This window comes from Rhincodon typus, chromosome 12 (assembly GCF_021869965.1).
Source record: "Rhincodon typus isolate 14 chromosome 12, sRhiTyp1.1, whole genome shotgun sequence".
NCBI classification, from domain to species: Eukaryota; Metazoa; Chordata; class Chondrichthyes; order Orectolobiformes; family Rhincodontidae; genus Rhincodon; species Rhincodon typus.
The window spans coordinates 34,878,909-34,895,063 of NC_063343.1; the positions used below are offsets into that span (position 1 = coordinate 34,878,909).

The following is a 16,155-nucleotide window of genomic DNA, read 5'->3' on the forward strand; positions in this document are numbered from 1 at the left end:
GCACCTGTTATCACAGTTCACCCTGCCCCTATTTATAATGCCCAGGTTCCTTTTATATTTTAACACATCCTTCCGCCTTCATCAGTTTGTGCCTTCCCAAATCCATCTGTTTTGCATCCCATTTAAAGTTGTACCATTTGGCGTGTGCTTTCTCTCATGACAGGAAGATATTTGATCAACCTGTGCTTTTCTGGATTGAATTTTATCGCACTTTTTGCTTGACAAACCTACCTAACCTCAAAACTTACTACACTTTCAAACTTCGTCATGTACGAATTTTGGGATTGTTATGCATTAACAGCGACTCAGCACACGTTTTTACCAGCCTTGTATCCATAGTCCTGTTTTCCCCACTGGCTTCTAGTTTGCTAGCAAGCTCAATATTTGGAACTAATCAAATTCCCTTGATAATCTATTCACATATCTGCTGTGCTGTCTTCACCCAACTTATAGATCAAGAAATTCAGTCACATTTTTCAAACACAATTTGTCTTGAATGTGTGTTTTGATTAATAATGAAGGTCCATGCATGTCCAAGAAATTGATTTCCTCCAGATTTTTGTTTATTTAACTTGGCTACATTTGTCTATTTCCCTTCATCCTTTTTTTGCTTTAAAGAGTGATATTATATTTTCACCTCTTCAGTCTTTTGGCATTGCTCCTGTACCTAAGAAGGTTCTGACCAACATTTTAACTAACACTTCTACAAAATCTATCCTTGCTTTCTTCTGCAACTTTGGCCCATCCAGACCAGGTTCAATTATCTATTTGAAGTACTGTCAGCCTTCCTAGTGCCAGCTCTTCTTTTTTCCTGGCCAGTGACCTGGCAAATCCTCATTTAACAAAGCTTTTACTGTCCTTTCCCTTGGAAAACACCAATGTAATGTACTCCACTGAGTATCTTGACCATGCCATTTGCCTGCACCAATGCAACTGCATTTTCTACTTAATCAGGCCCACTGCTCTCTCTAAGAACTCTTTCTTTTACTGAGTAGATCCGTAGAAGCTCTTCACCAAATATATTGTGGAATCTTACTTGGTTATACTGTCTGTGCTGCTGTTGTTTTATCAGATGTGCTCTGTACTTAGCGGCCTTGTTCTTTCTTCCTTTACTATCAAGCTGATATACATGAAGTGCCCTTTCTTCTATTGCTTTCTGTTTTCTAATTGCTACTGTTCAGAGAGCAAGAGTTTGCACTTTACGTTCCCACGAGGAAGAAATAGATCTGGAAGATATCTAAAACCATCATTACTTTAAAGGTCACCCTTGATATGTTTAATTTCTGCGTGTCTTTTGGCTCCATTATACCCATGCCAAATCCCCTTCAATTCAATTAACCCCCCCCCCCCCCCCAGTTAACAAGCAAAATCTAAATTTAGAAGTGTTTATGAATTGCTAAACTTTGGTACAAAATTGCACTTCTCAAACTAGGGAAAAATACAACAAACCAAACTGCAGGAAGATTAGTGGAGTAGATATGTTAGCACAGGATGCAGTTCATTGCAGGGAAATGTGAAACGTACCGTTAGAGATTGAAAGAAATTGTATCCTAAAATGCAAGACTTTAGTGTTTTCCTGGATTTATGTGCATGGAAATTTTAAAGACGGTATTGAAATACATGAATTGTCACAGTTGAGGCAGCACTTGCTGAAAGAAAAATCCAGTTATTTCACATGCAAATCAGGGAGCAACTGTGCAGCAGAAGAAATGCCATTCCTGAAAGATGAGAGCACTGTGGAAAGGGGTAAGTTAAAGGCTTGTTAGACTTGATTGGGCTTTGACTATTGGAGAATTTTAAATTAATTTGCGCTATATTTTGAATCTTTGAATGCTCAACCTGTTACCTCTTTCCAAATTGGTGACAAAATGTCATAATGAGGATTTTACCAGGGTGGTTAGACTGCTGAGCACTTAAAATATAGGTATTGAGGCAAGGCTATATAACATTGTCCAAAGGAACTGGTTCCCTTTTCAGAATGTCTTCGAAGAGGTTGCAGAACTGGAATTAAAAACTCAAATGCTGCAACTGAGCTAGTACAGACATAGTAAAGTAAACGTCTTTCAGTTTCTATGATTTTGCTGTTTTATGGCAGTTGGGTTAGCTGAATTGTCTTGTACCAACAGTAACACATAATAGAAATTCAAAACTCTGGGACTTGTGCATGTTGTTGTTCCTTAAATTGGGTTATGGGATTAAATATTTGAGTACTATTCAGTTTAGGTTTTTGACTTCCAAGCTTCTGCTTCAGGTTGATTATACTTGATCTTTGATTTTTTTTTTTATAAAATGCCATGTTGACTTGTTCACTAGCTACCCTTTACAGTGGTAGAAAAAATGTATAAATGAAAGTGTATTTTAAACTTCTACCATCTTTTAGGTTGAGGTGTTATCAGTTGCAATGTATTTCTAAGGCTGGATGCAAATGTGTACACTTCAAGCATTTTAAAAATAAAATTAGGGTTTTAAAATTATGTTCTAAACTGTATAGGCAAACCAAGTAATACAATTCACATCACCGCTTAACTTTAACTCTCTTTTTTCAGTTCTTTTGTCTATCTGTTCACTGTTATGTGATCCAAATCCAGATGATCCCCTAGTGCCTGAGATTGCACGTATCTACAAAACAGATAGAGAAAAGTGAGTATTATGTTTCAGGTAGTTAAACTCCAAGGTGTTAACCAAGTCAGCACCTAGCCTTATTAATCCTGAACAGGAAATACTGCATTGAAGAAACCAGTGTTCTGAACAAAATGTATTGTGGAAATCTGTAGTGAGACTGTCCATAAGTATATAATGATGTTTTCAAATGATGGAAGAAGTTTTGAGTTTCTGTGTATTCTGTTTTGATTTACTCATTTGATTTTTATATTGACTTAGATTATAGCATTTCAGCTGAATGTATAGCAGTTGTTCCTGCCTTGTTTAAAATGTTGCATTTTGAAATTAATAGGCAGGTAAACTTTTTTTATTTAGTTAAAATTTGAAGTAATGCCTTAATATTTAGCATTTGTCTCGCTGAATTGTCTCATGGCTGCCAAGTCAGCTGCAAAGTAATTGTATTCTGACATTTTTTAATATTTTCCTTTTTATTGTACCAAATTTACACTAGAATATTTCTGATTAGAACACTAATAATGAGGGCATGTACAACTACAAAAAGTATTAGAATTTTATTTGAACTATTATATTCAAGTTTGATGTTTTATTAAAATTTAAGGACTTTGGGGAAGGAAGGAGGTGGAGGAATTATTTAGTCCAATGTGGCTGTTCTTTGAAAGGGCTCTCTTTCTGTGTTAGCTGATTCTATTTAAAAGCTTTAAAACAAAATTGCTGAAGCTATTTTTGATATATTCACTTCCTGTTTTTCTTGCAGGTACAACAGAATAGCTCGGGAATGGACTCAGAAGTATGCAATGTGATTACATTAAAATGTTGATGAACGAACCTCTTATACAGCTGGGGGAACTTGCAAAACAAATTTCTTTGGTTTCCATTTGACTGCTTTCTTTGAGCCCACGCCTCTTCCCCTGTGCACATGTTCACCTGATCCAGCAGTGCTGCGTTGTTTTGTGTACATATTTGGAACAGCTGATAGAAATGCCCCTTTTCTCAATTGTTTGAAATTCTGACTACTTACAAAGCAAGTGTTAATGTCCAGTTCTTCGATCATAACATTTGTGAGACTAAAAGCATTCCTAGTCATTGTAACAAGATTGTTTAAAAAATTTCAGGGTTTAAGTGCTTCCGGGGGCGGGAACTCTTCCTTTTATAAGATGTATGTTGGAATTCTTTTAAACTCATAATGGTTATGAATAATAGAATGAAGAACTTTAATTTGTTTAATGTTTTGCAATTTTTATGCTAAGAATGCAAATCTACATTCTAGTTAAACGTTGGAATGGAAAGTTGAAAGCATACTTGTGTCCTATAAAATTGAACAGCCATTTGAATCATCTCCCATAACAGTTAAATGGATTGGAGCTATTAGTTAACCAGTCATTCAGTTTTCAATACCTTTTTGGGTTTATATTTGGCTTATAGTGAATGAGTAGCTAATAGCTCTAATTTTCTTTTTGTTTTTGTTAACTAATCTTAGAAGCCTCATCTGGATGTAAGGGTAAAAATTCATGACAGAACTTGTGTATATTTAATGACCCAAAGGCTCTCCTGGAGCTTGTATGTTCAAAATGATTAATCTGTGTAATAAACTGATTACTAAAGTCATTAAGTATTTCTGTGAACAGGATAAAAGGCAAATTGAACACTGCCATTTTCAGTAACTAATTAGAATGCTAGTACTTGAGCTCCAGCAACAACCATGCGGCAACTAAGATCATAATCCGCAGCTGTGTTTTGTTGATAGTGACTGCAAAACAGAATGCTAACTTGCTAGAATTCTCCTGTTGAGCCTGGTAATTGGTAGAGATTTATGTCTCAACTACTAAAACTTTGTGTCTTGCCCATATTTGGCCTACTAAAGGTCCTCTTTCCCTTAGAAATTTGCATAGGACTTGATGAACTTGCATTACATGTCATAATACAGCAACTGTGCACGATTGCACAAATCTTGCAGCATTGCAATGAATCTATTAAATATTTTTGATGTAAAATTGTCCTGAGTTTAGAGATTGAGTTTGCTGCATGTATCCTGAACCTATGGTGCATTAGATGTGCTATAGCTGAAGTCACTGCCACCCCAGATAAAGATTTGTTTTTTTATTATTCTGAGAAAGGATTACTTCTGGGAGTGCCAGTGGTGCTTATTAAAATGGTTTTTCTTTGCCCATCCTTAAATGTTAAACAATTTTCTCTTCCTATGCTTTGCATATCACTAAATCAGAATATGAGTCTATTGAACCCATTGTGCCTGCACCAGCTCATTTGAAAGTGTTCCAAGTTGCTGTTATTTCCCTATTGTCTTCCACGTTAACCCCTTTTGACCTTCCAATAGTGTCTGTAAATTCATTCTTCTAGTGTTGTATGCTAGATCAGGAACTCTTTGCAGGTTTTTAATCAAAAAGCTAATTTCCTTTCTGGATCTTAAAGTATTCACCTTTTAGATCTGTGTCCTTTGGATACTCACCTTTTTTTTTTTAGTTTTATGAAAACCTCTGCTAAATCTCCCTGCAGGATTTCCTACTCTAAGGAGACCAGCCCTAGCCTTGTTAGCTTCTTATCCCTGGCACAAATCGAGTAATTTCTCTGCATCCTTCCAAAGTTTTAACGTCTTTTGCTAAAATTGGGTGCTCAGAATTGGCTCCAGTGCTTTGGCTGGGTCCTAACTAATGTTTTACAGCAGATCAGTATAATTTGGTTCATTTGTGTTCAGAATTTCCGATCAAGCCAAGACTATCACCCTTTAATGACAACTTAACCATCATGAAAGATTTAAATATATGTAACTTGAATGTTGATTTTTGCACTCCATTTAAAATTTTGTTGTTCCCCCACCAAACAATTCTTGATATCAAAATGTCATTTCATACTTTGTGTTTAATTTGTCTGTTCGTTTCAGCAATCTGTGTCCTCCAGAAGTCTGTACAATCTTCACATTTTACTACTTTTCAGAACTCTGTAATCTACAAACTTTTTTAAAATTATGTGCTGTCTACCCAAGACTACCATTAATATCTTAAAAAAAGCACATCTGCTGATAACAGTTGGTAGGGGTGCTCCAAGACACACTTTTTACTTCTGTCCAGTTTGCAAAACAGCCATTTTTCAAAAACTCAATTTTACCTCTTGGCTAATTTCACATAATTTCATGAGCTTCACTTTTATTGCTCATTCTCTTGTGCTACTTTGTCAGGTGCTGTATTCATAAACTCCAACTCATTCAAGCTTAAGTTAGGCATCGATAAGGTGCCTCTAACAATCTTTGCCTGTCAACGCTGTTTTTGCAGTTGGTGTTTTTTCTTTTGTTTTTTCCTCAGCCTGTCAGTTTCCCTGCCACAGGCATTCACCAGACTGGCAAGTAGTTTCTGGGATTTGTTCTTTTTTTTTTCCCTAATTTGAGCGTGCATTTAACGTTTGCAATCCTCCAGAGCTCTCTTTCCTGCTTCTTCTAAGAAGGAATCAAAGCTGCTGTTATCTCCAGCCCTTATTAGCTTCTGAAATTGGATGCATCTCATTTAGATGGCCACTGCAAATTTGAAGGCAGTTTCTGGAGGCCTATCACATTTTGTACCTTCCATACTGGAATTCTTCTGGTTGCATCTGCAGCATGTTGGACATGGGGAACTGTTAATTTATAGCACCAACTAGAAGGCATTCCTGTTCAGCCAGGGCCTTAGAAGTTTACTCTATCGCAAGACTGTCAATGGTTTTTCAATTACTTAGTAAATTCAGTGGCCTATGCTGTTTTTGGCCAAGTTGCTTTATTTTCCATGATATTTTTGGACTCCTCCATTACTTTAACTTTAACCCCAACCCTCACACCCATCACATTTCGTTCCAGTTTACTTCATGAAGTTTATTTTGCAAGTATTTAATTCCCAATTAAAAGAAAAACTGGATAATGCATTGAAATGTTAGATTGTGGTATGGTGTCAACCTGTTCCGAGGGTATTACCATATAACCAGATCGAAATCATTATTATTTTTAGAGACAAATGCTGATTAGTTTATCTCAATCCCCTTTTTTGTGTATGTGTACAAAATATACAAATTTATTTTAAATGTAACTTGTGGGTAAGACTGTAAGTTACTTTTACACATACTGGCATTTTAAAGAGTGTTGCTATCAAATCCAAACCATTAAAGGAATGTGGTCAATGCTCTTTCATTTTCCTGTCCTGTCTAAACAGAGAGTGCTTGGTCATTCAGAGCACATAATTATCATGGTTAAACTTCTGTATTATGCTGTTCAACTACCTATACAGTTGTGATTCTAAATATCCACAGTTGTCTGTGCAGCTCCCCAATTTGACTGCAAAACATTTTTTAAACAAATGCCTTTTCAGAAATCAGCTGAATTGAAAGGTGAGCAAAAATGAAGTCTCCATGTACTCAAGATGGCTCCTGATTTAGAGATTTGATCTTAATTATGTTTTTAATATTAGACAAATCTAATTAATTCCAGCATATTTGAAGAAAAAAAAACATGGTCTTGCTGTGTTTTAGCTAGCCATTACCCTTTAAAGTCTTTTATACCACTACAAATTCAGTTCTAGTCACAATAAGCTTATCCATGTCCTGGCATCTTTTCACAAACCAATGCATCTATGGTTTGAGTCATCTGGACATACAGGCCATTCTTGAGTACTACCTTGTGTATATTCTTAAGTTTTGTGTGGTTGATGGATGGGTAGTATTATAGCTTGGGTCTAGATAGAAGGATAGCATACAGTTTGAATTTAATGGATGTTTGGCCAGTTGGGTAAATTGGAATGGGCAGTGGCATGTATGCCTTTGGTATTGCACTGTCACATGGTTCTATGACTAAAATTTTTCTAAATGGAAACCTTTGTCGTAATTAACATGTTGGTCAGTATATATTTTATCTACTGTCAGGTAGTTGTGTGGATAGAAGTTATATTCTTGGTAATGTTATCAAACCAAGTTAACATTGAAAACCTGACTTGGATTGTTGTTTACATGTAAATAGTCTTGAATCGTGAGCTTTTCTAAAGTTGGAGGAAAGAAATATTTGTAAAAATTCGTCTAACATTTAGTTCGCACCAGCATTGCAGTCACATTTTCAATAAGTCCTCGCTATTGCAGAAATTATTATAGCATTTACAGACCGTGTGCACCTCCTAAAGAACCATTAATCATTAGCTTCAATGGATGCAATTAAGATGTTGCAGAAAAGCGCTCTTGCAAAAATTGAATACAACTTGGAAACAAGGGCTTCTGTTCATTAGAGGAAAAGGTGAGTACAATTTCTGAATTCTTTAGATTATTCATACTTTTTAGATAATTTTGAAGGCTGGAGGTTAGACTTAAATTTACAGTCAGTCGTTGTTAAATGAGTGAACTTGGTTCTTTATCGACCTGACTCTTCTCTGGCCTCTCCCCAGTTATTTGCTAGACCTCTTCACAATGGAAGTAAAACTTATCCCAATGTCCTCATTTTTATATGTACCACCTATAAATGGCATTGCAGATTTGGAGAAATGAATCATCAATGAAAAGATGTTGCGTTGCTTTTCAATTTTCTTTGAGGACCTAATAACTGTCCAAAACTAAACATGGTACATCTAAATGCACGTAAGTTGAATGATGGTGCTTGGCAGAATGCTGTTGATTCAGACTGGCAAGGTGATTATTCTACCTTCAGTTAGCATATTGATGGGCCACTCGGGTATTCTGTGTTTGTCTGTGTGTTGTTGCATTATGTCCACAGTAGTCTTTTTGCAAAACAGTTCCATTCGCAGCAGATTGTTTTGCGAACATGAGGTTGTAATAAAATCCATTGGCTCTGTGTTTTCTGCAACAAATGTGTGTGCTAGCTTGACAACGTCAATTCTTGAAATCACTAAACATCACTATAATTACTGCCTGAAGCTAAACTATCTACTGCCTTCCACCCAGAAGACTAAGTTGCGCTTGCAACTGAAAGCAAAAGGGAATTCTGCTTTTTGCTGTGGAAGAGGGATGGACTGAGTAACTGTGAATCCAAAATAAGTGCGTATTTAAAATGTATTAAAAATTTAAGGACAATGGCTTTAATATAGAGAGATCATAGGAGCTGCCGATGCTGGAGTCTGAGATAACAAGGTGTAGAGCTGGATGAAGACAGCAGGCCAGGCAGCATCCGAGGAGCAGGAAAGCTGACATTTTGGGTCTGGACCCTTCCTCAGAAATATTTCTGAATAGCTCTACACCTTGTTATCTCTGCTTTAATATAGAGTGCTTCATTGGATGCAGTTAAGATGTTGCACCAATAATTTTAATTATTAGGTCAGATTTTAAGTTTTTCTATTAATGGTTCATGGCCATGATTCCTCCTGAACCTGTTACCCATGTCAATGCTAGTCGTGTCACAATTTTTTATTCTAGCTTTGAATTTAACTGAATCACTTGCCATTAAATTAATTGGCGTTCTGTTGGCACAGATAGAATAATTCGTGCTGCCTTGCATTCTAATGGGAAACTTTAACCAGAAGCATTTGAGAATTTTATGAAAGCAAAAATGCCAAATATAAAAAGTTGGTCAAATTTAAATTTTTAAAATTTAAGTAAAGCTGCCCTTCCACAGGTCTTTATTCAAACTCCTGAATACTGGCAAACATGCAAACATTAATGATCAAACAAAATATTTTGATGCTTAAATATTTTACTTTAGTCCGTGGAAACAGTGAACTTGAAATTTTTGAACTTTGCAGGTTTCTAAACTGTGCGTAGTTTATTAAACGAGTTTTTTTTACTGTTTTTGAATGGAATCTTTATCACCATTTTCCCCACTCAACCATACTAATAGAAATGACATATTCTAAGTATACTTTTCCCCCAATATAACTAATTCCAGTTTGGTGTCATGTTGCTGCTACAACCTGATGGAGCACAGTGGTAAATTAATTACATACTTGTGTATAGGATTACTATAGTAATCAAACGCTGGGATATTGGACAAAAATGAATATTATGAAACTTAATCCAAAAATACCAGTGAAGGTTAAACACAGCTAAACTGAGATTTTACGATAAGTAGTGTCAAAAACTGCTACGCAATGTGTAGCTACCGTGCTACTCATTTCCACATCCCTGTGTAACGCATCCTTGTTTTTATTTAGTAACGCTTCGGCAATTTCTCATATCTTTACTCAATAACGCTCTGAATATGCAGGAGGTGACCTGATGGTAGCGTTTTCTTCCATTGTCAAGTGTAGGTTGCAGGACTAGTACATCTTGTAGATCCTTTGTTGAAAAATAAGATTTTTGTGTTTCAAATGTGACCTTGTGATGGTATATTCGTGGCTAATAGCTGCTTTGAAACTGAGCTTGTCTTGTTGCAGAAGGCATCTAGTTCAATTTGTCTCCATCTATCCAGTTTAGACCACACCTGAAGTGTTGTATGCATTGTCTAGAATGATGTCTGAACTCCAAGGGGTAAGCTGGCCGGAGAAATTACACAAACCAGGATTGAGTCCGTGAAATTTAGTAGGTTGTGATGCTATTTTGGACTAGACCTTTTGAGTGAAATTGGACACCACAAAAAATGGCAGGAATTTGAATTTCTTCTGTCAATGGGGGGGCATTTGATGCTAAAAGAAATTTTGATCAATCTGATTTTAAAATGTTGACCACAGATACTAAGGGAGAGGGTGCAGAGGTGGACATAGTTTAATTTGCAGATCAGCCATTTTTCTTGAATAGCTGAACAGGTCCGAGGGCTCAATGACTTCCTAATGCTCCCATGTTGTGCGCTTCCCCTGTTCTGAAATTTAAGTGTTTTTTGTTTTAACTCAACAGCTACCTGTAACATGAACAACTTCTGAGCTTTAAATGAAGCAGTTTTATTTTGGTTTGTCATGATTACCAGATTGTTTTAATGTTTCTTTTTCTATGAAAGAACAGTATGGATGGGATAACTTGAGGCATTCCAAATTATGGTGGGAATGGTGCTATAGAGCTAGGCACCAGTGTCAATTAACATCAGGAAATTTCAGTAAAGAACAACTGACATTTCACCTAAATTTTGTATACAATGATGAATTGTTTTGTCACCACAATACTCCATAATACCCCTGGATTCTGAAATCTAGTGTTTGAGGTTTTTTGGTCCTGGCCAGGCTTATGATGTAGCAAAGGTGATCTGCCTGTCTGCAGAATCGATGGAAGTGAATGGAATGAAAGTTAGTTAGCTCTTTAGGTGTTTTAATTCACTAATGGGATGTAGTTTTTGCTGGTTGGACCTGCATTCATTGCTCATCCCTATCTGTCCTTTAAAGATGATGCTGAAATTTCAGGTGAAGAGAAAAATGCACCCCAGTGTTTACTGTTTTTCTTCATTCACACTCCCTTTATCTTTCAATCTACTGAAACAGGTTTGTATAATGGGGAAGCTGAATTCTTGCATGGCTAATGTAAATCTCTTCCACAAACTGAATTTTCCATGAGATTACAAAGATAGGGTTCTTTAGCCTTTTTCTTTTTGCTGTTGTCCAAGACCAGTGTTTTCAAAAGCAGTATGATTGGCTGTTTTCTATGTCTGCCCTTCTCAAAGATCCTGTCTCATCAAATGTAATTACTGTTGTTACGTATGAAAAATTGATGCTTTGAACCAAGTTTTCTTGAAGGAGATCTATGTTTATGTCCTACAAATGCATTTGTTCATCAATTTTACCATGAGATAAATGGTTTTATTTTACTCCTCCTTTTAGTCTTTTTTTTTAATCTTCCTGTTTATCTTGGAACATTAAGCTTTAGTCTATAAAACTGAACTCCCTTGTTAGCGAGGCAGCATTTAATAATATGGCACCAAAGGATTGTAGCAAAACCGGACTTAATGGGAATCAAATAGAAAGGTCTCTGGTTGGAATTATATCTGGAAGAAATGATAGTTTTGGTTGTTGAAGGTGAATCTTTGTTCCTGCACGAGTTTCTCTGGCCCAACCAGCTTTGACTGTCCTATTGTTGACCTGCATTGCCATGTTAGAAATGGAGATGTTTTGCTGTTTATAAATAGTACTGAATATTATGTAATGACCTGTACTGAAGCAATCTATCTCCACATGCTGCAAAACCTAATCAATATTTAGGCTTGGGTTAATTAGTAGCAACTAATGTGTCATACAACTGCCAGGCAATGATGATCTCCAAGAGAATCGAACCATCACACTTTACACATTCTGTGGTATTCCCCCATCAATGAATCCCTACTTTCAGCTTCTGAATATTGACTAGAAGCTGAACCGGTCCAGCCATATAAATTTCAGTGGTTACAAGAGCAGGTGAGCCATGGAATTTGGTGAGTAACCAACCATCTGATTTTTTTTTCCCCAAACGCTGTTTTCTGACTTGGTCTTTGTAGATGATAGTGTGATGCAATACTCTCCACTGGCCTGGAAGAGTACAGCACCAACAGCCAAAGCTCAGTATCCAGAACAAGCCAGCCTGCTTGATGGCATCCTCTTCAACATGAACGTTCTCTTCCTCCACTACATCCATATACAAAATGCACTGCAGCAATTTAGGGAAGTTCCTTCAATAGCACCTTCTAAACTCAAGGTTTGCATGTTCCGTCACGCCATATCCTAGCACCAAGCATTGGCACTAAGTCCAAATAATCATGGGCGTGCACAAAAATGCCTATCAGGCGTGCTTTTCTGTTTGAATATTAGCCTGGGCTTTATTTCCATTCTCTGACGTGCAGGCTGGTACCACCATGAGTCTTCTCTTGTGGCCTGCACTTTTTACTAGAATTGTTTTTGAACATTTCCACTCTACTATTTGACTTCTGGGCATATCAAAATTCATGGGCATTTCACCCATGCCATTGATGTGACATGGGTAGGACATGTTTTGCCACACCTTTGAATTGTTAAAAGTAGTAATTCTGGCAAAAAGATCTTTCAGTAGTGTTTTTTTTTTGAGAGATAATTGTCATCTTCCACAGTGCTAGGCTTTTTTGTTTTTACTAAGCACTTGTAGCTTAAGTCCAGTTCTGGTTTCTGTTATAGGAAGGATGTAATTTAAGCTGGCAAGGGTTTTTATTTGTTTTGTGGGATCTAGATGTTACTGGCTGGCCAATATTTGCCTGTCCCTATTTGTCCTTGAGAAGGTGGTAGTGAGCTGCCGCCTTGAACCACTGCAGACCACCTGCTGTGTGTTGACCGCGCTGCTATTGACGAGGGAATTCCAGGATTTTGACCCAGTGAAAGTGAAGGAACAACAATGTACTTCCACGTCAGGATGGCGAGTTGCTTGGAGGGAAACCTTGTACGTGGCAGAATTCACATGAAGTCAGCTTTGTACTTGATTCATTCTCCTGGGGAGCACATTTCTGTTCATTGTTTCTGCTCAGTATGGAAGTCTTAACTCCTGTGCATCTAGGCAAGGCTCCTATCTGTTTATTCTCATGTTCCAATTTATGATGTGGGTAACACATGCATTTTTGAGGTGAAAATTGAGGCTGACTGTGAAAATAGTTTTTCTTAGCAGGGAATAGAGTTGACTGAGGCCAAGTACAGGCCTAAGCATGATTTTTGGCATCAAAACATGTGATCATTTTGTACATGTGGTTGACTTCATGTGGCGCTCAGTGACATGGATGTCTCCATTGTCTTGCATTGAAAGCAAATAACTGTTTCTAGAGCATTTTTGTCTCCTCTTTTAGTAATTATTAACTTGTTCTGGCATTACCCTTTTATAGACTAATTTCAGTTTGTTTTGTTGTCTATTTATTAGAGAGCAAATTCCTCTATGGTTTTTTCTTTAGCTGTGCACTTTGTCATCCAGTGAGCCTACAGAATTTTTTATTCTTCCTTTTTTACCTATTTGCTATTTCTTTGAGTCTTGGGTTAAACAATGTAGCTACTGCATCATCTCAACCTGTGTCCACTCGCCAAAATGTGGAAGACCTTATTTAGTTGTGAACATTGTTGCTATTTCACATGAAATGTCACTGAGATAGTTAGTTAGTTATTCAAATCCTTTAGGACAAGATTTGAGTCTTGCTTTAAATTTCCGGTTCATGCTTTTTCTAGTCTCCCTTTAGTTTAAAAGTTACTAATGTTCTGAACTTAATTTGCTTTTCAAAATATTTTAGTGTAAAATGGTTTTATTTGTATTAAATAACTTATTTTATAAAGTATGCACTTTTCCTTACTGTTCGACAAAGTAAAATCCAGAACTGGAGCAAGATCCCAGGCTGCAAAAACGGACCATTTGAAGAAGGGGTAACAAGGCTTAGGAGGGATCTTCTTTTCAGAAGGCAAACAGAGGAAACAAAAGAAATGTCTCTTGAACTCCTAAGTTGGTGGTTCTTTTCAATCCTTTTCACTGTGCTTTCTAGCTTATTTCAAGGTTAAAGTCCAAGGGGCATGACTGTCTCCATATTGCTTCAAATTTCCCCTGTATATTGATGTAGGTTCACACCAGCACTCGAGGCGAAGTGAAGGTTGCTTGTTTCTTTGCTCAATGAATCAGAACAGTTGCTGTTCTGCACGTTAATCATGTATCTCTCAGTGGGATTAACTTATCTTAATAAGATAGGAAGGTTGCTGACGTGGAATGTGAATTATTGGCAAATCTTCATTTAAAAATAAGTGTCTTTTTCCACCATAGGGAAATGTTCATTAGCATCTACATATAATTTGGTTTTGAGTTGCCTCAATAGCATTAGAGTGCAGGTAAAAGCAAACGGGAACTTGCAGCTTGTAGACAGCAAATGAGAGAACAAATAAAAGCTATCAATCTAAGACCAGGTTAACTTAGTAAAGAAACAAAAGTTTTCATTTCCAAAGTGATATGATTAGATAAAAATGGATGTCGAGTCAGAAGTGTTACTGAAAGCTTGATTGAGTAGATGAGTTTTATAGAGCATCTTGGGAGGATTGATGTGGAGACATGTGGAAGGCTAGAAAGATGTGACTAGTCTGTCAAGATCTCCAGTTGAGAAACAAGTATTTACCAGGTATATTAGTGATTTAGTTGATTAAAATGTCAGTGAAATTTGGCAATTACATGGGTGATATTAAGCAATGTAGATGTAAACAGCATTACGGAGAGATTAGTTAGACTAAAGCTGGAACACTCGGAGCTTTAGGAAATTGAGGGGTGATTTAAAGTTGATGTTGGCAGTGATTTTCCTTTCTCAGTAGTGGTATATGAGACGTCTAACGGTTGAGAGACAATGGCATTGCAACTCACTACTGAAGTCCAGAAGCTGTGGTGCATTTGAACAGCATCTCTTGGCATTAGTCGGGGTATGACTTGCCAAATTGGTTCTTTGTTGCTTGACATCCGATATGATTAGTTGCTGAAACCATACTACAGCCTACAGACAGTAAATTAGAAAAGCATTTTGCTGTCAAAAAGAAAATGCAAGCCCTGAAGTGGTACAAGTAAGCCAGGGGGAAATTTTCTGCTGCTTACGGAGCATAAGACTAGATGACACAGTATTAAAATAAACTTCTTTGGAGCTCTTTCACAGCTGGCAATTGATGCTAGAACAATTAATAGTAAAATGTGATTGATAATACTACTGGATAACAAATCAAAAGTGCTACCTGCTTTTCATGTATCTGGAGGTAGGTCATAGATCAGTCATACAATGGGAAATGGGACTGAATGGCAACTTTATAGTGCATGTATTGTAATAGCTCCAAAGTGCTTCAGGGACATAATGAAATTGAGCCATGTGAGGAAAGGACCAATAACTGAACCCTGAATTCACGAGGTGGTTTTTAAGAAATGTTCTAAAGGAGCAAATTGAGATTGCGATGAGACAGGAGAGAATCCAAAACTCAGGCAACTGAAGACATGACCACTGTTAGTGGAGCTATTAAAATTAGATGTTCAAAAGACACAAATTTAAAGAACTGTGATATACAGTACCCTGCATGCTTTGAGGATGTTGATGAGAAAATAAGGAAGAAGAAGGAGGCATATGATGCGTACTGCAATAACAGCAATAGATGTGACCATATCAGGAAGACTAACTCATGTAGGAAAGAGGCTAAGGCTGCAATATGGAAGGCTAAGAGGAAGCATGGGGAAAGGAAGGCAGCCTGCCAAAACAGGTAGTAAAACGTTCTTCAAACCCATTAATAGTAAACTATTTAGTGAGGGGTAGTGGGGACAGTAAGGAACAAGCAGGGCAAAGAGTTTGGCAGAGATTCTAAATGAGTCATTTACATCAGTATTTACCAAGTTAGATGGTATCAGTGACCCAGTTGAAAATTTGAGCGTTGAGCAATAGTGATAGATGAAGAGGTGCTAAAAAGGATGGCAGCATTCCTGGTAGAGAAGTAGTCAGGCTCAGATGGGAAGCAACCTAGAATGCTGAGAGGTAAGGATACAAATCAAGTAGCAGTTGACAAATTTTCCAGGCCCCTCTGAACGCAGGAGGAGTCTCAGGGGACTCGGATTGCAAATGTGACACCTTTGTTTAAGAAAGGTGCAAAAGATAACCCAGGAAACTAGGGATCTATCAGCTTGATATCAATAGTGAGAAAACTGCAGGCTGTAATAGAGGATAAGATA

At 37.1% G+C, this 16,155-nt stretch overlaps 1 protein-coding gene across 5 annotated transcripts in view; it reads left to right on the top strand.

Annotated features, from left to right (window-relative positions):
* ube2d2 (ubiquitin-conjugating enzyme E2D 2 (UBC4/5 homolog, yeast)) overlaps nt 1–4,227 on the top strand; it is a 31,530-nt gene extending 27,303 nt beyond the window's left edge. For all 5 annotated transcript variants that reach the window (XM_020511781.2, XM_048603455.1, XM_048603457.1 and 2 more), the window contains exons 6-7: nt 2,547–2,640; nt 3,377–4,227. In XM_020511781.2, coding sequence (XP_020367370.1) covers nt 2,547–2,640; nt 3,377–3,422 — 140 coding nt within the window. In that variant the 3' untranslated portion in view covers nt 3,423–4,227. The remainder of the gene's footprint in view (nt 1–2,546; nt 2,641–3,376) is intronic.
* Nucleotides 4,228–16,155: the final 11,928 nt, after the last annotated feature.